Source organism: Culex pipiens, chromosome 2 (assembly GCF_016801865.2).
Source record: "Culex pipiens pallens isolate TS chromosome 2, TS_CPP_V2, whole genome shotgun sequence".
Classification (NCBI taxonomy): Eukaryota; Metazoa; Arthropoda; class Insecta; order Diptera; family Culicidae; genus Culex; species Culex pipiens.
Genome location: NC_068938.1, coordinates 137,240,836 through 137,262,322, shown reverse-complemented (window position 1 = coordinate 137,262,322; position 21,487 = coordinate 137,240,836). Strand labels below are relative to the sequence as shown.

The 21,487-nt window shown below is 38.5% G+C and overlaps 1 protein-coding gene across 5 annotated transcripts; it reads right to left on the bottom strand.

Moving 5' to 3' along the window:
- Window positions 1–1,251: 1,251 nt before the first annotated feature.
- Window positions 1,252–20,241, bottom strand: LOC120425571 (uncharacterized). 5 transcript variants are annotated; one of them, XM_039590137.2, is made up of 10 exons: window positions 20,098–20,241; window positions 14,666–15,458; window positions 8,529–8,747; window positions 7,858–8,452; window positions 7,663–7,800; window positions 2,980–3,436; window positions 2,882–2,915; window positions 2,419–2,659; window positions 1,999–2,082; window positions 1,252–1,940 (listed from the first exon to the last, which is right to left on the bottom strand). In XM_039590137.2, exons 2-10 carry the CDS (start codon window positions 15,343–15,345, stop codon window positions 1,344–1,346), a joined length of 3,045 nt encoding a protein of 1,014 aa, XP_039446071.1. In that variant the 5' UTR covers window positions 15,346–15,458; window positions 20,098–20,241; the 3' UTR covers window positions 1,252–1,343. The 5 variants fall into 5 exon arrangements, with proteins under 5 accessions (XP_039446071.1, XP_039446072.1, XP_052563567.1 ...); XM_039590138.2 differs by having other exon boundaries at window positions 20,012–20,202; XM_052707607.1 differs by having other exon boundaries at window positions 14,666–15,484; window positions 20,098–20,112.
- Window positions 20,242–21,487: the final 1,246 nt, after the last annotated feature.

Below are 21,487 nucleotides of genomic sequence, written 5' to 3'. Positions count from 1 at the left end.
CAACAATTCGTAACTCAAATTATGCTGTTAAAATGAAGAAAATTAAAAAAATACGATTTTTTTTGTTTTGATTCGATTCGATCACATAATCAAACTTTGGATAACCGTATTTTCGAATAATCGAGGACTGGACTGTATATCTGGAGTTTTTTTTGAAAAGGTCCAATAAACCAAAATTTTAATTTTAGCTTTTTGGGTGTTTTTAGAACCGCCTTGAGTCAGGGGTATTCAAAAACACCCAAAAAGCAAAAAATGAAAATTTGGTTTATAGGACCTTTTCAAAAAAAACTCCAGATATCTATGTTACTCGAAACTTAGCAATTCTGAAGTTTTTTTTTGAAAAGGACCTATAAACCAAATTTTCAATTTTTGCTTTTTGGATGTTTTTAGAACCGCCTTGAGTCAGGGATATTCAAAAACACCCAAAAAGCAAAAAATAAAAATTTGGTTTATAGGACCTTTTCAAAAAAACCTCCAGAATTGTTGTGTTGAAATTGGAATATCAGTTTACAATCAAATTAGATTTACATGCTTTAAAAAGGTTCCAAATGTAAGAATTTACTCTATAAATCTGTCTGTAAACAGCAATTTAAAAAAAAAGTGATTAGGCTGGTACAAACATTTATAAAAGTTTTTGTCACCCCCCCCCCCTTCAAAATTCAAATTCAAAATATTTTTACATTAAACTTCAAAATTTCAATGAAAATTCAAGTGCAACCAGCTGAAATCAAATTAAAATACATTCTTGTGCGTTTTAAATCATTTTTAGCATGTTTGGATTTATTAAAAAATCTTAAGATTTTTTGAAAATTTTCGATGCAAAATCTTTTTTTTCGATACAATTTTTGTTTTTGTCAGATCTTAGATTTTTTGAAAACTAATGATTGCAAAACAACTGAACTAGTGTAAAATGCATTTTAAAACACTTTTTTCATTTAAATGTGAAGACTATGGCTTGTTATTAAAATTTTTATATTTTTTTATTTTTTTGCCCCCCCCCCCTTGACCTCGGCCAGGGCCGAGGGACAAAAACTTTTTTAAATATTTGCATCGGCCTTATTAAAACTTTTTGCGAAAAAAAAGCTGATCTTAAAATCACGACATGCAAGTGAAAAGCTACTTTAGGGAAATTGATTTTATTGATTTAATTTAATTAGATAAATCAATTGTGGTAATATACTGTTTTGTTTTGGAATCGGAGTTGTGATAAAAAAAAAGAATGTGATAAAATCATTTTTTGTTTACAAGTGCTTTCATTTTTATATAATCATTTGCTTTGTATTTTGTGTCGATACTTGTCGGATCAAAACTAATTTGTAAATTTAATATACTTTACAAACAATTTAACCTGTATACAACTTCTGATACATCATACAGTAATTCCCGAAAAACTTATCCTTGCTAGCCTTCGTCCCAAAATCAACCGGATGCTTGTTCCCGTTAAGCTCGAAGTTAACCCTAATATCGGACTTTTTACTCAGCTTCGCCGCCGGAACTCCCCGCACAAACTTGTCCACAAACACAACCCGGTTAAACTTCTCCACCTGCCGATCGACTTCCTTCGCCAGCTGAATCCTCACACAAATGGCCGCCCGCTCGCAGATCAATATCCGGTGGTTGCTGATGGTTTCGTTCCCGAAGCGAACCCGTTCCGAGTAAACCACCAGCCCGTGACTCGCCACGGAAAGGCTTTCGTCCAGGTTGAACAGGCGATAGTTTTGCATCAACGTTTTGCGGAACGTCGTGATTTGCACCTCCACGAAGGCCAACTTCCGGAAGAGTTCCTTGTCGGTGCCGGCGTTTGAGTCACTGTTCATTTGCTCCGACATGCGCACGATTTGGGTTTGGATGAAGTTTTGGTACTTGTTCCACATTTCCACCGGAAGAAAGGTAAAGTCGTCCGTCGTTTGAGCCACCAAGGTGCTGCTGATTGAGGTGCGCTGGAAGGGGAAACCGATTTGAAGTTTTTGATTTTGGAAAAAGTCATTTTTCACATACCGAAGCTCGATGAATGTTTTTCATGATTCCGGCAGCCTTTTTGAAGTGCTTCAAATAGTCGTTGTAGATGTCGAACAGGTTTTCCTGGAATGCACAAAAGTAATATAAGAAAATTTATAATAACTAGGGGAACAGCATCTAATTCCAGCGTGCCTCTAATGTTGGCAGGTCAGAATTTTGAAATTCAATTAATGTTTATTAAAAGCGTTTTCAACTGAAATCGAGTGATAAATAGCTCAATAAGAAGTGAGCAAGCAAGTTTCTACCAAAAGTTTTGCAAAATTTGTTGTTTAAATAGTGAAAATCAGCAAATTGGATGGAGTTAGGAGCGAGAGCTTAACCTGCCAAACATACAAGAATTTCCCCTATAAGATTTTGAAAACCGTTATCAGAGGTGAATCGAGACATTATGGAACCTACCTGAAAATACAAAATAAACAGCTCACACAGCTCGTCGATTCCTACGCCAGCCTGGGCAAAGTCCTCGTAAATCCTCTTGGAATGAACCTCCACCATCCGATCGTAAACATCAATAAAGTTTCGAATCTTCTCCGCCAATCCATCAGGCAGCTGATTGAAGTAATACTTCCTATTTGCCGACAATATCTGGCAGAAATGCTTCTGCGCAGTGATCAGGCTCTGTACTGGATTGTCCGGATCCCTAGAATTGAAACAAGCTACCGTTTGCAGAGCAATATTCTTCGTTCAAACACTTAAACCCATTACCAATCAAGCGCAATGAAGGGTAAGAATTACAACACGAGGAGACACGATGTTTATGAAAGGCACATGTATTTTCGCTTAAATAACAACACTTTTGATACTAAATCTAAACAGTCAAGCCGCAGCACGATGAAGTAGACGAAACTACAACGCAACGTACCACGTGGTTTGAGAGGTTGACTCGTAGCTATCACCTGAAAGAAAAGAACGTCACTAAGTCAACAGACCAACCTCCACGCCTCTAACAAAAACACTCACGACTGCCATTGCTGGCCACCGAGAAGGTACTCTTGGTGCTGGCAACACTGCCCCGGTTGATGGTCATCACACTCGGAACCCTCTGCTCGTACCGCAGGTCCTTGTTCCTGTTGATCGTCTTGACCCGGTTGCGTTCCTGCATGGCAAAGCTCTTCATCACCTCCTCGATGTACCCGGCCAGCTTCTGGACGGACCCGATGTCACTGCCGGAGATCTCCACCTCCTGGATGCCTCGTTTTCGGGCAAACACGCACACCCGCGACTTGCCGTCGTTGTACAGCCCCACCTCGGAGTCCTCGTAGTGGCCCCGGTACTCCAGGTACTCCTTGATCTTCTCCGTGTAGATGATGCACTTTTCGAAGAAGAACATCTTGCCCGGGTAGCGCCGTCGCCGGTCCCAGTCGTAGATGTCCACTTCGAACATTTTGCGGAACTTGCCCTGGTGGAAGAGGTTCAGCTGGAAATTGCAATTGAAGGAGAGTTTATTAGTTATTTGGTTGAGTGTTGGTCACAAGACTTCCCATGTTAGATAAGGTATTTGTAGTTATTTGAAAATATGTATTGATTATGTTAAATAAACCCATCTTGTAACCACCATGCTATTGATTCCTGAAATATGAGACCATCTACACCATGCGAACATTTTTATTTTGAATTGATAGTAAGTGATGGATAGGTGACTAGTAGGGTGCCCGGAAAAAATGACCCCCTGCTCCACAGGCGGAAAACGGTTTTTTTGGGATTTTTATTCATCTCTCAAATTTTTAGTTTTTGCTTTTTGGGTGTTTTTAATACCCCTGACTCAAGGCGGTTTCAAAAACACCCAAAAAGGAAAAACTGGAAATTTGGTTTATAGGACCTTTTTAAAAAACTCCAGATCTGTGCAATTTTTGAGCGAAATTGGTTGATATTAACCCATTGATACCCGAGCCTAAAGTTAGTGAAAAAATGGTTTTCATACAAAAATGACATTTTTAAATCGCTAATAACTTTTCAATATCGAGTTTTACAGTTTTGGTGTGTTCTACAACGTTGTAGAGCATTAAATTTCCAATGAGAATGTAATTTTTGGGAATATTTGGACGGAAGTAACGCCACGTGTAGACCAAACGGTAAGAAAATTTGATTTTTCATACATTTTTTCGATTTTTTTCCATACAAACTTCATCACCGAGTATCAATAGGTAAATAGGCTTATATCAGTAAGCCCATACATCCAATTGAAATGTGGTCAAAGACAAACTTATGGGAAATTGGACGAGCTTTCCGGTAAAAATATTTACGAGACTGAAAAACCAAGTCTGTCATATAGAATTTGCCAAAAATCATCAAAAAACCTATTTTTTCAACATTTTTATTTTTAAAACCGCTGTAACTTCACAAGGATTGGACTTAGGACAATGGTCAATATGGAGACTTTTATGTAAAATTGTCTGGAGAATCGATTCCCGTATTCGGTATTTGAAAATTTTGACGTTTAGAGCACTTTTCAAAAAACCAGTTTCAGTAAATGATTTTTGTATATTTTTAGGTGAGTTGCTCCATCCTACATTTTTCGTGAGTCTTTTTTTAACATCTTAGGCTATCTTCACAAAAATTTGAACGAAAAAAAATCGTGGGCTCCCCCTCAAATTTGACTTAAAAGTCAAAAAAAAAAAACTTAAAAATCAAAAACTCTCATAAAAGTTGAATGTTTTTTTCTTTCAGTGTATTTTTATCGAAAAGCCCGTCAAACTTCCTACAAGTTTGTCTTTGACCACTTTTTGATACGATGCAACTACTTCGAGATACAGAAATATTTATATTCCGAATTACAAAAATATTTAAAACACTTACGCCCTTCTCAAATGTCATTATCGTGTGGAACTGGCTCCATATACATAGAAATGGCTTATATAAGCGTAGGATAACATGTCTACAAAGTTTCATTGAAATCGGAGAGGGTCGAGAAAAAAGTTCCTGAAAAAATCCTGTTTTGGGCTGGAATTGCTCTTAAGTATTTAAAGTATTTTAAGTATTTTGAGTATTTTAAGTATTTTAAGTATTTTAAGTATTTTAAGTATTTTAAGTATTTTAAGTATTTTAAGTATTTTAAGTATTTTAAGTATTTTAAGTATTTTAAGTATTTTAAGTATTTTAAGTATTTTAAGTATTTTAAGTATTTTAAGTATTTTAAGTATTTTAAGTATTTTAAGTATTTTAAGTATTTTAAGTATTTTAAGTATTTTAAGTATTTTAAGTATTTTATGTATTTTATGTATTTTAAGTATTTTAAGTATTTTAAGTATTTTAAGTATTTTAAGTTTTTTAAGTATTAAAAATATGTTTTTTTATTGAAAACCATTTTATTTCAATATGATAATTCCTTTATGCTTAGTACAACCATCTACCATGAATGAAATCATAAAAAAATCATTTAGCAACAACTTCATGTCATATGCAAAGCGCTCAAAGAAATCAAATATTTGAATGCTTTGAGTTGTGGTTTTATTAAAGAGTGTTTCAAGTAAAAAAGCACTAGAAGTCAGATTTTTAAGGTACAATCAATGCTTATCCTTATTCATAAGTTGAAATCAGTAAGACTTGTTATGGCAAAAGTTTGCCATGAAAAATATATTTTTTGCGATTCCGTCGTGAAACTACTTACTTTTCCTGTCATTCTTGAACGACGAAATAGTCTTCTTTTCTGTACCAAAAATAACAGAATCGACTAGCAACACTTTTCAAAATAAATGCTGAAAAGTTCTACTTTTAAGCACTCAAACGGGTGCTGAAAAGTTGAACTTTTCAGCACTTGTTTCGAAAAGTTACACTTTTCAACATTTTTTTGATTTAAACGATTCATTGACAAAATACATGAAAATTTGACATAAAATTTTACTCATTGTGTGTTTTTTTGGAATTGCAAAAAATGCTGTATGGAACTCGTTGCAAAACTTGATTTTTTCAGCACTCTTCGTATTTATCCAACTCGGTGAACCTCGTTGGATAAATGTACGACTCGTGAAGAAAAAATCCTCTTTTTGCAACTTCTTGCATAAACTACTATTCTGCATGTTTTTTTTTCATTTCATCTTTAGGTCGATGCAAATATTTAAAAAAGTTTTTGCCCGCGGCTCTGACCAAGGTTGAAAGGAAGTGGTCAAAAAAATTGAAATATTAGGCCTTAGTCGCAACATTTGAATAAAAAAGTGTTTAAAAATACATTTTAAACTAGTTCAGTTGTTTTGCAATCAAAATCTTTAAAAATATTTGTACCAGCCTTATCTGTTAATGTGTTTCTTAATCATATTTGCTGGAATCAGTCTCAGAGACAAATTTAAAGGTTTTATGGTTACGGAGCATAGATTTTTCTCACTGTCCATACACTTTGATTTAATCAATAATAGGTACTTCTCAAGGAACTAATACCAATGATATTTTGTTTTTAAATTGGTACGATTTGAAAGACAGCAAATTTATATATTTTCTTAAAAGTGGATGATTTTTTACAAAAAGTCAAACCATTAACCGATCCTTATACTCATTTGGACCATTAAAAATGTTGTTCTATACAAATTTGTTGCAAAAAATAAATCAGAAGCAGGATCAGATTTTTTTTATTTTTTTTTTTCAATTTCCCGAGACTTCCCTGGATTTGTTGAAAACTAACCGTTTTTCGTAAATTTTGTAATCCCGGGAAATTTAACGCTCTAGTAAAAAAGTGAAGTTCAGCAGAATTGGAATATATGTAGTAGGATGTAACAAAAATGACTTTTTGGCGGGCATTCAAGCGTTTGTTCCGGTGGGCATACTAAGCCCAAATCCAAAATATGAGCTTGATTGGACGTAACAGGAGCTGGCGCTTCGCCCTTCAATTTTAAATGGGATTTAACCCGTAAAAAAAGATTTTTTCAACAATGTCACTTTTTGAAGCATTTTGGCCATTGAAGCGTTTACCAAAAACATCACTGGCGTGTAGGCCAGATCCTTGCGCATCTTTTGGTATATATAACATTGAAATTTGGAGCACCCTGGAGCTCGGCACAGACCTTCAAAGTTTGGCATTTTTTCAAAAAATCGGTCCCAACAAAATCAAATGGCGTCTAGGGCGTCGCGAGGCGCGACGCATATCTTTTTTGCCGGGACCGATTTTTCGAAAAAATGCCAAACTTTGAAGGTCTGTACCGAGCTCCAGGGTGCTCCAAATTTCAATGTTATATATACCAAAAGATGCGCAAGGATCTGGCCTACACGCCAGTGATGTTTTTGGTAAACGCTTCAATGGCCAAAATGCCTCAAAAAGTGACATTTTTGAAAAAATCTTTTTTTACGGGTTAAATCCCATTTAAAATTGAAGGGCGGAGCGCCAGCTCCTGTTACGTCATATTTTGGATTTGGGCTTAGTATGCCCACCGGAACAAACCCTTGAATGCCCGCCAAAAGGTCATTTTTGTTACATACTAATATGTAGTACAGTATATAAGAACAGAAAAATTGTATTTGCCTAAATAAGCAGAAATAGGCTAGCAAAATGTCCTGGCTTGGTTCGATTACGCATGGAATGATTCATGAAACTTTGAGGTAATTTGACAAAACTGTAACTATCACCAGTGTTGAATTTAGTAATGAAGGGCTTATAAGATTTTTAATGAAGATTAAACTGTTACCACGTGATATTTTCCCCAGACTGTTGCCACTCACGGGTTTATTTTTCTCGTGATTCTTGTTACTACGCGCTCGAAGGATTAACACCGGTTGGGGATCTACTACGGGACTGAGCAAGGGGCTAAGCGCTATCGAAAACGAACTGATCAGGTCTGCTTGCATCGAGTACGAGTCCTGTTTTTGGGCACGGGTTAATCTTTTAAAAAAGTTAAACTTAATAAGAAGCCTCACCTCGTAGCACTCCTGAATGTCGTTGATGCTCATGGCTTCGTTGACCACGTCGATGAACCGCTCGAGTCGCTTTTCAGCCTTGCACAGGATTCCGATCTCGTCCTTGACCGAGTCGAGCAGACTGTCGGCGATCAGTTTGAGCACCTCTTTGTTGATTTCGGCCAGCAGCAGCTTGTACCGCGGCAGCCTCTGGATCGGTTGCAGCAGAAAGCTGTTCAGGCCGAGTTTGTCCTCGACGGCGTGTTGGCGCTCCTGGAAGAACTCCAGGTTTTTGTTGCAAATCTTCTCCGATTTGGGCCGGTTTAGCGCGAATAGAATGTAACAGTATAACCGGTCACTTTCGATGAACTTGATGAAAGTTTCGGCGATTCCGGCGATGCTGGCACGGTTTTCGCGAAGCTTCGGAAGGAATATTTCACGGTGGAACTGGTAGATTTTTTCGATGTTGCCGAAGATGTGGTACCGCTGGCCGCGTAGTGCCATCGGCAGGTCCTTCTGGTGCATCACGCTGACGTAGTCCTCGATGCCTTTGCCCAGTGTGTTTACGTAGTTTTCCTCGTTGTCGAGGAGCTCCTTCATGATGTTGGTGATGCGTCTGAAAGAAGGGTATAGTTGCTGAACATTTGAAAAACGGTGTTATGGGTTTACATATTGAAAAAACAGAAACATACTCAGACTTTATCGACGTATCCGAACCCGGCCTGGAACCACTCATGACGGCAGCAACTTCTTCGTGATCGTCGTCCGTGGAATCAAACGAATCCGTGTCGGTATCGAACTCATCATCGTCGTAATAACTACTGCCGACCTCCTCATGAGCCACAAACGTATTCCTCGCCTCTGCCACCGTCGCCAGCGCTTCCGTAGCTTCTTCTGCTAGTTCGAAATTTCTGAAATTTAAAAGGAAAAAGAAGAAAATTTGTTATATTTTATTTGCAATCATCTGCATAAAAGAAACAAACAAGCGTGACTAATCCTCGATCGCTGCTTGAAGAAAAAAAAGCAGCTGAGCTCTGGACGTCTGGAATGGATCGTTGATAAGAGAGTTGTGTGCGGTTCAGTTGGGTGGGAATTGAACGCCATACAGAGGGGGGCAAACGTGCGATTCGAAGCAGACTGGAGTCGCTTCTCGGAAATGCGATGATTCATCCCAAGTGAGTGGGATTTGCAAAAATAGTACATGCCGGTATACTGTTTGACGCCAGCTCGCTTTTGTTTAGTTAATGATAATGAATTTGGCGCACGTTTTGGGTTCGTTTTAGGGAGTGATTAGTGTATGGTGAAAGTGTTTTGGATGTTATCGTCATATTATTAATACATGAATTGTGATAAACAGAACTTTGGCTGCTGAAAATACATTCAACTTTATTCATTATAGATTATGACCTGGTTTACGAAAGAGTTATTCCAGCTCGTGTCCCGCCCGTGTGGATCAATCGGACCACGCACTGGACTCACAATCCAGGGGTTGCCGGTTCGAATCCCGCGGCGGACGCTCTCAAAATTCTAAGAGTAAAGATAGGTATCCGGCGCCGTCGCTCCGTGCCGTACTCAAGCACTTAGGAGCCCAGGGCGGCGAAGCCCTTGTAGTTAAAAGGAAGACACTAGTGGTTGGTACTAGCAATGGTAGCCGACAGCTATAAAGTCAACTTCGTTTTTTATTCCAGCTCAAATCAGGATTTTTCTGGTACTTTTTTACCCGACTCTCTCTGATTTCAATGAAACTTTTCAAACATGTTATCCAAGGCCTATATAAGTCATTTTTGTGTATATGGAGCCAATTGTACTCAAAAATTATATTCGAAAAGGGCGTAAGTTATTTTAATAATGTTGTATTTTCTAATTTAAAAATCATTGCATCAAACAGTGGTCAAATACAAATTTGGAAATTGGACGAGCTTTCCGAAAAAATACACTGAAATAAAAAAAACCACGCCACTTCTATGAGAATTTTGATTTTCATGTTTAAAAGTAAATTTATGGGTGATGTCACGATTTTTTTTTCGTTCATTTTTTTTGAGAAAATAGCCTCAGATGTTACAAAAAGACTCTCGGAAAATGCAGGATGGTATGTCTCTCCTAAAAAAAATATAAAAATCATTAACTAAAACTTCAAAATTATCATAAACATACATTTACATCATAAACATACATTACATAAAAGTCTTCATATTGACCACCGTCCTATGTCCAATTCAGTGGTTTTAAAAATAAAAATGATGAAAAAATAGGTTTTAGGTGGTTTTTGGCCATTTCTATATGACAGACTTAATTTTTCAGTCTCAAAAATATTTTTACCGGAAAGCTCGTCCAATTTGCCATAAGTTTGCCTTTAACAGCATTTGAATTGGATGCATGGACTTACAGATATAAGCTTAATTACATTGCTCATTACTGAAAATAGTATATTTTCTAAGTTTGGCAGAAACCTGGATAGTAAATAAGCTTACGTAAATATTAAAACGAGTCAAATAAAAAAAAAATGGACGAGCTTTCCGGTAAAAATATTTTCGAGTCTGAAAAATCAAGTCTGTCATATAGAATTGGAATTCACAAGGATTGGACAAAGGACAGTGTTCAATATGGAGATTTTTATGAAAAACTGTCTGGAAAATCGATTCCAACTATCGGTTTATGACAAATTTTGAGGTTTAGACCTCTTTCAAAAAACAGTTTTAGTTAATGATTTTTTTTATTTTTTTTTTTTTTTTGAGAGACATACCATCCTGCATTTTTCGTAACATCTTAGGCTATTTCCTCAAATATTTCGAACTAATAATTTCGTGAAATCACTTTAAATATAACTTATAAACTTAACAATCAAAACGTTTCTTAATCCACCTTAAGGCCTTCCTCACATTCATGTTGTATTTTAGGTTGTATTTTCAAATTAATTTAGGACCTTTTTTTTTTTTTTTTTAACCACATCTCCAAAATAAAGGAGAAAGGGATGGCTCTAATTGAATTTAAAAGTGCTGATATGCCAATATTAGGTGCACGATGCAATTGCATGCTGTCCCCCTATTCTTAGTAAACTATGTCTTATGAGTTGTATATTTCAGTAAAAACTTCATGTAAATCTTTGTCGATACAAAATGATGTATTCAGCAACATAATTAATACAGACTTTTTCTAGAAGAGACGTAGACACTACCAAAGCAATGTGGCAATCGGGCGATACTCATGCTGCGCGACTCTCGCGCGTAAGCAAAAAGACCCGGCCTTTGAGGTTAGGCAAAAATTACCTTTTTGCCTTTCTTACTAAAGAAAGGTATAGGTTTTACTTTATGGCTGGACGTCATTTTCATCTTCGTAAATAAGACGATACAGCATGAATATTAATCGGAAAAATCGCCAAAAATTCACACTGCATTGATTTTCGACGCTTCGTCGCCATGTCGCCATGTCGCCATGTCGCCATGTCGACAAGTTGTCAAGTTGAGCTTCGAATACTGGCGCTAGAATGCTGGCGCACATATGTTTTGGTTCGACTTATACTCGTTTGTAGTAGCTTGTCTACCGATGTTTCCTTCAACATGTAAGATATCGTAGCTTTTCGGTTTCTTTTGATCTGTCCGTTTTTGCATAAATGTCCAATGTTTATGCAAAAACTTTTTTGACATAGGACATTCATCCGAGTACAAACAATTTGTTTCCCGTGTGCTCCTTAAATCGCCTTTAAGTAGGCTTCATTTGTCGTGTAGTTTTATTTAACAGAGTTCATTGGATTCCAATAGGAGCTTTCTAAGCTTCTAAGCTTTATATCGTTTTCAAAGTTTTCAATGCTCGCAATGCAAGCTTCCCACTGTGCAGTTAACTCGGGTTTGCTTTGCGCCTGCTTTGTTCGGTTTTTGGGCTCGTACCAAAACTAGAACACCAAAACCGCGGTGTGTGTCATCACTTGCGCATTCGAAGCTATATTCTATTAGTGAAAATTGCGTTTTCAAATTCTTTTAGAAAACATATCATTATAATACCTTGCTTTCATCATAAGATTTTTTGTATCAAGTCGATGTTGTGAATTGAAAGAAGTTATATTCTTAAGTAGGAAAGGCTCTATCTCACCCCTGGTGGGATTAAATCGGGTTTTTAGTAGCTACAAAAAAACTTTTTCATGACATAACTTTATAAGTACTTCACTAAACAGAATAAAATTTAATAGGGTTTAGGGGACCCCAAAAGGAACAAAATTAGGCGGATCCGGCCAAAATCGGTTCAGCCAGTTCTGAGACAATCGTGTGGAAAAAAATCATGTCTACACACATCCCCACAGACATTTGTTCAGAATTTGATTCTGAGTCTAAAGGTATACTTGAAGGTATATCTAGGAGGTGTATTTAAGAAGTTCATTTTTCGAGTGATTTTATAGCCAGGCCTCAGTAAGCTGAGGAAGGCAAAAATCTTATTAAAGTGGCGTAGTTTTTTCTTCCGGTGTATTTTTTCAGAAGCCCCAATTTTCTACAAGTTTTTTCTTTGACCACTTTTTGATACAATGCATTGGCTTCGAGACGCATCAGTTTTTAAATTATGAAATCAAATCAAACCATCCAAATGTTATTTTTGAGTACAATTGGGTCCTAAAATTAAGCTAAAATTTTCGATATTATTGTTCTTAATGATAAAGCTTATTTCTTTGAGTACTATGACTTTTTGTGCGGCCTCAAAGGATCTAAAATGGATTTTTAAATCAATGTTCAAAAGTTAACTACGTGATCAAAAATGGTTTTAAATCATGTTTTTTACCATTGTACATAAAAATTGACATAGGGCTTTAGGACCCAATTGGCTCCATGTACACAAAAATGGCTAATATAGGCCTAGGATACGAAACTATTGGCACTACGCCCCCCGGGGCATGGCCTTCCTCTAACGTGGGATTTCTGCTCCAGCGCCTCTGACGAGACAGGAGAAAAAAAGGCCTAGGATAACATGTCTGAAAAATTTCATTGAAATCAGAGAGGGTCGGGTACAAAAGTACCAGAAAAAAATCCTGATTCTAGCGAGAATTGCTCGAAAACGATTTTGAATTACAAAACTGGAATGGATCGTTGATTACAAGACAAGTTTTATTTTTGCATTGTAAGGAAAATTTAATGTACTTTTCAATTCTACATTAACCCAGAAGGGTAGTTTTTCATTTGAAATAAAAAAAATAATTTTAATATTTCGTGTTTTTTTTCTAACTTTGCAGGGTGTTTTTTTTAGAGTGTAACGATGATCAACAAAGTTGTAGATCAGACAATTAAAAAAATTGATATTTAAACAAAGGGAATTTTACGAAAAAAAAGTTTTGAAAAAGTTACTTTTTGCGTTTCTCTTTGTTTCGTCGTCCGTGTCTGTCGCGGGTGACCATGAACGGTCATGATCAGCAAACTCCACTGATTTTGCGTTCTGGACCACTTGTGTACAATGTCCGAAACAATATTGCATAAAACAAAACGTCCGTCATGCCCTTTAGCTCAACAGTTAGCATTTTCTCTTTACTAAACATATACATTATTTGAAAAATTCATGCACAGTTTACCCGACGCCGTGCCTTCTGATCAACGATGATATAGAAAGGGCTTTTAAAATCACATAACAAACCATGTAATCTTAATTAAAGCACAAAAAACACCAATCATTGAAAAAATATGCCCGAAATACGAATCCCAAGGCCACGACGCAATTGATTCCATAATCTTCTAGCACTTTTTTGTGGCTTCTCGCGCGTCTATTTGTTTACCAATCTCCTCCACGAACACCACACGACTCAGTTAGTCAAAATTAAGTGTTGTGATAAAAAGTTATTTTAGAAAATTAGTAATTTTAATGAGTGTAACTTTTTTCCAGAATTGAAAAAGTACAATAAAAAATTGTTTTTTTTCGTATCCTTGCAAAAATGCTCATTTAGCGCTACTTTCTCTTCCTCGATATTCGTTCGCTATTGAGAATTTCATATGTTTGGCAGATTAAGTATATGGTCCTAATTCCTTTCAATCCGCCGATTTGTTTTGCATAACATTCGAGAAAAACTTGCTCTCTCACTTCCCATTAAGCTATTTGATACCTGATTTTGCAAACTACACCCAAACGAAAAATATATCTCAAAATCTGCAACAGTGAATTTGCTGCAGAAAATGTTATATTTTATTACATTTTTTGCAGCAAGCCCATAGATCATTTTTGCCCGCGTGTAAACACGTCAGCGATCTGCAGTTCTCACTAACACATAGAATGCTGGCGCGTCCCCGAGCAACAATCTAGAGAGAACATTATGTTCGCGCTCTGTCCCTCACCATTCATCAAGCGTCCATGGCGCGGTGGTAGCGTGTCGGATCAGCAACCTAGATGTCGATGGTTCAATCCTCGTTCTGTTAAGGTTTTTTTTTCTGCAATACAATCAATCTGCAATCGGTAATGTCAATAATTGTCGGTAACGGGCAAAAATGTCATACCCCTATATCGCAAAAAATGCATGAGGACAGTTTTCATGCAGATTCTGATATACTTTCATGCTGCCATGCATCAAAATCATGCGACCGCCGGTTGGGTGTTGCGTCGTTACAGAGAAATCGACAAATTAGAAAAACGTAACGCATCGCCAGCATTAGGTGCCGGATGGAATTACATGCTGTTACCCTATTAATGGGAAATTTTATATCTATTATGAACGTACATTTTGAAAGATATTTGCAACAGTCTAATTACCTTAATCTAAACGAGTCATAGCAATTATGTGAATAAGGATATCCAGAATCAGAGCAATAGTTTGAATCAGCAACATTGTTTGTATACCTTTAAAAACAGTACTGATTCCTTCACTCACCTTTGCACCGTCTCCCTCTCACACTCATCCTCCGATATCTTATCACAAGCCTCTTTGTTATCAGCTGCACCCTCATCAAGGTGATTCCCACTGCCAAGCTGGTGTCGATCATCACCTCCACCACCATCGTCGACTTCTTCCTTGCACTCCACCGACTCAATCTTGGCCGTTTTCACCCTCCTCACGCCAAGTTTGGCCGAAACTCGCTTTTTCACCATAATCTCTTCGTAGATATTCTCAATCACCTGGACGGCGTCATCCATCTTTTCCTCCTTCACTAATCCACCTCCCTCACCTTCCTCACTTTGACCCACACTAACACTCCGCACGATACCCCCAACTGGCACCACTTCCGGCTCTTCCGGCTCCTCCCGATTCGCCCGCTGAACTTCCCGCAAATCCCACTCCGAGTGGTACGCCGGAATCGGTGAACAGTGGCCACTTTCGTCGCTTCCGGTGCCGTGGCAGGTCAGGTTCTCAAAGTGCTGCGTCAGCCGACTCACGTACGACGATCTTTTGCGACCTCCGCCGGCCGGAAATCGCTTCTTGACGCCCGCGATCGACGGCAATGTAGACAACGACGACGACGACGAGTTGCTCTGAGTGCCGTCTTCGACGCAAATGCCGCTGTCCCGGGAGATGCGGTTCGTCTTGATCGCGGGCCGGCTGTTGCTACTCATTATTGTGCTGTGTTTGCTGACGACTTGCTAAGTTGTAGTTGTAATGTTTTGCACTGTAGTAATTAGTTGGGATGTGCTCGGACTAGCGTGCACTGTAGAATTCCGACAAAACTCTGGAAGGGCGGAACGAAACGATGCACTGCGATTTATGTAATATAACTGCTTCTTTGTCGCAATCAGCGATAAAGTGTGGGTTTGAGTAGGGTTGTTTGGGCTTAGAAGTGATAATTGATATTAATTATGAGTAGTTTTTGGAGAGAAGCTTCTTAAGTTTTTTGATTTGGCCTCGTAGGCACACCTTGAAATATACCTAAAAAAAAAAAAAAAAAACTGAGCAAACAAATAAATGTTAGGGAATTCTCCGCCAACTCACACAGCAGTTGTCCCGATCCCTCTTCAATTTGCGTGAAATTTTGTCCCTGATCACAAATCAAAGCTCCATTTTTGATATCTCGTGATGAAGACACGGTACGACAATTTCCTTTTTTTAAATAATCGAAAAAAGACATGTTTTTCAATAATTTGCAGCCTGAAATGGTGATATTAGGAAATTCGGTGTTAAAGGGACATTTATAATAATAATAAGAAGCCCGATTTGATGGCGTACTCAGAATTTCGAAAAAATAACAATGGTTTCGAAAATTCTGTAATTTTTCGTTACTTAATAGTCAGGACCCGGTGCCTGCAGTTCCCGTTACAGTTTATATGGAATTCCAATAAGAATGTAACAGAAAAATCAGGCTTCGGGTCCAGACTGTTAACTGTATAAAAAAGGAGCATGTCATTTAATTCAAAATTTAATGTACTTTTTGAATCTTTCGTTTTACGTTTTTTTTTTCTTCGGAATTTTGAGTATGCCATCAAATCGGGCGTCTAATTTTACATAAAAGTCCCTTTGACACCAAATTTCTATCTCGTCACCGTTTTTTTTTTCTTAACTTATTTTTATTAGGTCCTTTTTGATGCTGTGACCAGGTTGGGACCGAGGATCACTAAAACAATATATAATAACAAAAAAAAAAAAAAAAACTCCTTAAATTCCATACTTGGAGATCATGTAACTGACGAGGGTTACTTGGTTCAAGCGGGTCTTGCAGGTATTGAACCTGCCGATGTACTCGGAGAAAATCCCCCACAGCTCAGCCGAACTGTAGAGTACCTCCCCGGCTTCCTTCTCCGTGGCTCTACCGTCTCGGGGCCCACCTTGGCTGATTCCTGCGGGTCGAGGGCGATCCTTCAATTTTCCGTCCGGAACTGCGCCCGGCAGCGGAGGAAACTCCGCCGGCGTGAACGCCGGAACTGCTGGACTCTGCTTCTCTACCTTCCTTGCCGGCGGTTTTGGTTGGGGCAGCTGCGGTCCGTAGCTTCGTGGGCACCAGAGCAATTGGCACACCGCTTTGGCTGGGCTTCCTGGACTTCGCACTCGTCCGTCTTGTGGGGACCCCCACAGTTGTTGCACCTGCCCTTGAGGTGACAGTTCCTGGTTCCATGACCCAGCTGCAAGCAGTTCCTGCACTGGGTCACGTTCGGTCGCTTGTTCCGGTAGGCCTCCCACCGGATGTGAAATCTTCTCAAGCGCTTGATTTCACTCAGCTGCTTGAGGCTGATGTACCCCTTGGGGAACGTAACAATGTACGGGGTTTCCTCTGACGAGGCGAACTCTCCCTTTCTCTTGATGGCGTGCACCTCCACAGCATCCAGGTTTTGCGATTCCTTGAGGTTCTTCTTGACGAATTCAGGTGAAGCCGACGGAAGTCCTCGGACGACGACGCGGAGTTGCCGCTCGCTTCGTTTCTCGTTAGCAATCAGCGCGGTCTCAAAACGCTCCTCGGAGGAAAACAGCAATTTGATCCCAAACGGAGTTAGCTTGTAACTTGGCTTGGTTGTGCACGGCGACATTACAGTCCTCAGCTTAGCGTAGCTCGTATTCTTTACCACCAGAGGTGGTGGTTTCTTGGCCACTGGAACCACTGGAACCGGTGAGACGCTTCCTTTCCCGGCTGGGATACCATTGTTATTGTTGTTGTTCCCAGACAGCGGGCTGAACTTGTTGTTGTTGATAAGATTCTCCTCTGGGCTATCCCCGACAACGGCTCCGTTGCTGGTCTTCCTCCGCTTCCCCGTTCCATTTACGGAACGAAACTCGTCCCCGTCGGAGGATTCTTCCACCTCCATCCGTAAGCACTGTGCCGCGCCACGAAAACAGCAGAAAAAAACAATCGCTGTCTCCGGCTGTCAGACGTAAACTTGTATCTCATCACCGTTTCAGGCCTTTCTTTTTTTGCATGTTAAAACTACGTTTACGACACGACTGTCATCCACATACAAAGCGAGTGAAGTCAAAATCGAACCAAGATCGAATCAAGTTTTAGCACGTGGCATTTGAAAAGGTCGTATGCGCATCGGACATAAATTACATAAATGAAAACTTCTTTTCGTTTTTTTTTCTTTAGAAAGATTTATGTTTAATTTCAAATTTGAACTAAGGGAACAGCATATGATTCCATCGAGAACCTACTGTTGGCATACCAGCACTTTGGTGTTCAGTTACAGCTAGTTTAAAGCATTTTCGACAGAAATTTAGCTAGTATTCTGAATGCGTAATTCATTTTAATACAACGGACAGGAAATATCAAACAAATTTTATTTTGTTTCAAGGAAACTGAAGCTATTCATTTTTTAGTTCAGTTCAGAGTGTTGTGTTGTGTTGTTTTTCTTGAATGGCCAAGTAGAACTTTGTTTTATTCATCTAATAAATGTTAAATGTAAAAAATATCGTAATGATTGTAACGATCTCGCATATATATGCAAAAAATCGAGGTAGAAACTACCAAAAAACATATTTTGAGAAAAAAAGTTATGTTTTTATTTCATACGACCTTTTCAAAAACCATACGTAAACAATATTGACAGCACCTCTGGTGGGGACTTCAGGAAACTGCATACGTGTCAGATCCCTGGTTAAAATATGAAAGGGGTCGTACCGCCCCTCCGTCACGAGATATCAAAAAACGGACCTCGGATTCGTGATCAGAGACAAAAGTTATCCCTCAGGACAAAGTTTCACGCAAATCGGAGAGGGGTCGGGGCAACTGCTGTGTGAGTTGGCGGAGAATTACACAATATTATTTAATCTTTTGCAATTGTTTGTTGCATTCAAAATGGAAAGTAGCTGTGTTCGTAATCATTTTAACAAGTTTTTCAGATACTTTAATTTTAAAATATGAAATGATTTTATTGCGCACTACGCCACTACGTGAATGAAAACCATTTTGTAGATAATCTTTTAAGATTGTACTGAAGTAAATGATAACGGAGGGTGTAATTTTATATCGATCGTTTTTAGTTTGTTATTTACATATAGAATATTTTACATCGCTAAACCTAACATCAAATGTATGTTTTGCGCTGTATCACAAGTGATTCACAATGTTCATGACATTTCGGAATTCTTAGAATTCGATAACCCTGCCCGGATTGATATCGCTGAGCCATTTTTGTCACTTCTATGTATTTGTGAAGCTTAAGTCTACTATTCCAAATCGACATTGTCGTGATATCTTGTCGCATGTATCGAGAAAAGCGCGTTTTAATGTTTGACCTAGAACAGCGATTCTCAACGGGGGTACCGGGCCTACTTGATTTACATGGCAGGGGGTACCGGCCTAGAAGAAGGTTGAGAATCGCTGACCTAGAATACACATTAATTAGAGCACACAATATTAACAATAACATACTCGTTTTGTCTGGTTGACCATTCTGTGCATTTTCCCGAAATTTGGTTGAATTTAAATGAAATGAAAAGTCCCGAGTTACAATTACAAATGCTTACGATAGTCGGGCATGTACCTGTGTCAAACGCGTTCTGATCTGAAATCCCTTTGGCCAGTTGTCACAAGTTTAGCAATTTTTTAACATGTGACAACAATACACGGAGTTTTCCTGGTTTTTGTAGAATACATCAGGATTGAAATCAATTTTAAGGATCTGTGAAGGTCGAAGTAAGGCACAGAAAGCTGCACAAAAATGCAAAATGGCCCAAAATCGACGTGTGAAAAAATAGCACGGTTACGACGAAAATGTTATAGTGTCCAAACTGATTATTTTTAGTATCAATTTTCCGCATAACTGAAAATTAAAACAAACCTAATCGTTTTTGTTAGCTTCAAACCTTTGAACAACCCTACTAAAAAAAACACAAGAGCCTCTTTTCACGAAGCAGTTTAAAAAAAGAATAAAACGAGAAGGAACCGCTTGTCCACTTGCGATCACGAACTTTTTTCGCACAAAACTCAGTAGCGTAACACGAACGTGCCAACTCGAGCAAAAGAGTAACTACTGAACTGCGACAACGACTCCCACACTTTTGACTAGCTTGCTGAAGCACTCTTCTCTTTTCTTGCTATCAGGCGTTCATTTCGTTATCATTCTTCACATACTCGAGCCCGATTTGTCACTACACAAACTCTCGGCCCTCGGCTTCAAGCTGACCGGACTGTTGCACAACACACAACATTTTTCACTTTGTGCACTTTAAAATGTTTTTACGGAATTGCCCTAGGCCTGAGGTACCAGCACATTTCCAGCTTTCCAACTTTCCACTCTAGTTTTAAACTTCCTCGTCATGTACTGCGTTGTGTATCGACTGCAAGTGACCACTCTCTACCTTCAACTATGCTCAGCTGTTGCTCGGGCTGAATTGCAATCGAGCGAAAATCGCGGTGACCTCCGGCTCTGAAGAGAAAAACAGACCTTCAAAAGCTGAACGCGAAACCGTTGCTGCTGCTGACCAAGGTTGAAATCGACTGTGGAATGACTAATTCGCGACCAAAATATGAGGAACACTTTGGAGGAACGTCAACCAGGTATCAGGTTGGTGGAGTCGTGTTTACCTGAGTAAGCGAACGACCTCCTCGTGCTGCGACGATTCGACGAGCTCGGAAAACAGTGCACAACTCACAGCTGAACACAGCCCATACAACCTTGCTGCCACGCTATCATCATTATCAGGCGCGGTTCGTCATTTGGTCAGGTGGAATGACCCGAGAAGGGGAAGGTACTAACATATCCTAAACTGTCATAAATTTTGAGAAAATGTAGAAAAAAAGACAAATTCAATGCTATTTGTTATTTGTGAAGTTTTCACAACGAAATCATTTGCATCTAAATATATCGATTTATCACAGTGCAAATAATCCAACACCTTAAAAGCCCTGCTCACCATAGTAATGGTATCCAACACACAACGCTCATAACCTGTTTGTATCGGTGAAATCGGTATCGCCGGTATCAGGCACTGATACCTACCTGTGTTTATGTTAGTAAGCTTGTGTGGCCGCCTCCCCGAAATGCACTAATCGCGCGCGAATCATGATAAGGCACGACGCACGACTAGAGAAGGTGTTGATCGCTGTGTCCCGAGTGGTTGGAAATTGTGCGTAGAAGGCAAATTTATAAAACGGTGTTAAAAGCTAGTTTTGCTGCAAAAACTGTTTTATTCGTATTATTATTTGGGACAACAATTAGAAATAAATAAATAATTGAATACATAAAATTTTACCTTCTTGTAACAATTTTCTTTTTTATAACTTGGAAATGATAGAACATTTTCAGAACGAAACTCTTGATATCATGCAATTTCAACTATTTTATATACAGTCCAAACTCGATTATCCGAAATTTGGTTATGCGAATTTATTTTTCCAAATGTTTGTATGGGACTTCGGATAATCATATCATGATCACAAACATTTTTTTCTCGTTTTTTTTAAATTTTTTTTCTTTTAACATCAAACTTAAATTCTGCGACCCAATTTTAGTCAAACTTTTCAACATCTATTAAATTAAATGCATTTTGTTCAATATTTCATTGCCACCATTTTCGCCACCATCTTGGATATAAACATTCTGAATTACGTTTGCGTAGTTTAAGGGTTATATTTAAGCTCGAATAAAAGTCAACGAAAAACATACTTTATGGATGACGACTAAGGCGATGCCATTGAATTTAGTTGAACAGAAGTTGTCCCAGAATGGGCGTCCCGTTTCACCTTAAATTAACTTTTTTTTAATGGCTTTAATCCCATGATAAATAATCCAAACTTCAAAAATTATAGTGTTTTGTAAATCGGGATGATGTCTG

Excerpts from the sequence above, each read along its gene's own strand:
- LOC120425571 (XM_039590137.2), bottom strand. The coding sequence starts at position 15,345 with ATGAGTAGCAACAGCCGGCCCGCGATCAAGACGAACCGCATCTCCCGG. Across the intron at positions 7,801-7,857 it reads ACATTCAGGAGTGCTACGAG|GACTCGTACTCGATGCAAGC; the intron begins GTGAGGCTTCTT and ends GCCCAAAAACAG. Across the intron at positions 2,083-2,418 it reads TGTTTATTTTGTATTTTCAG|GAAAACCTGTTCGACATCTA; the intron begins GTAGGTTCCATA and ends TGTGCATTCCAG.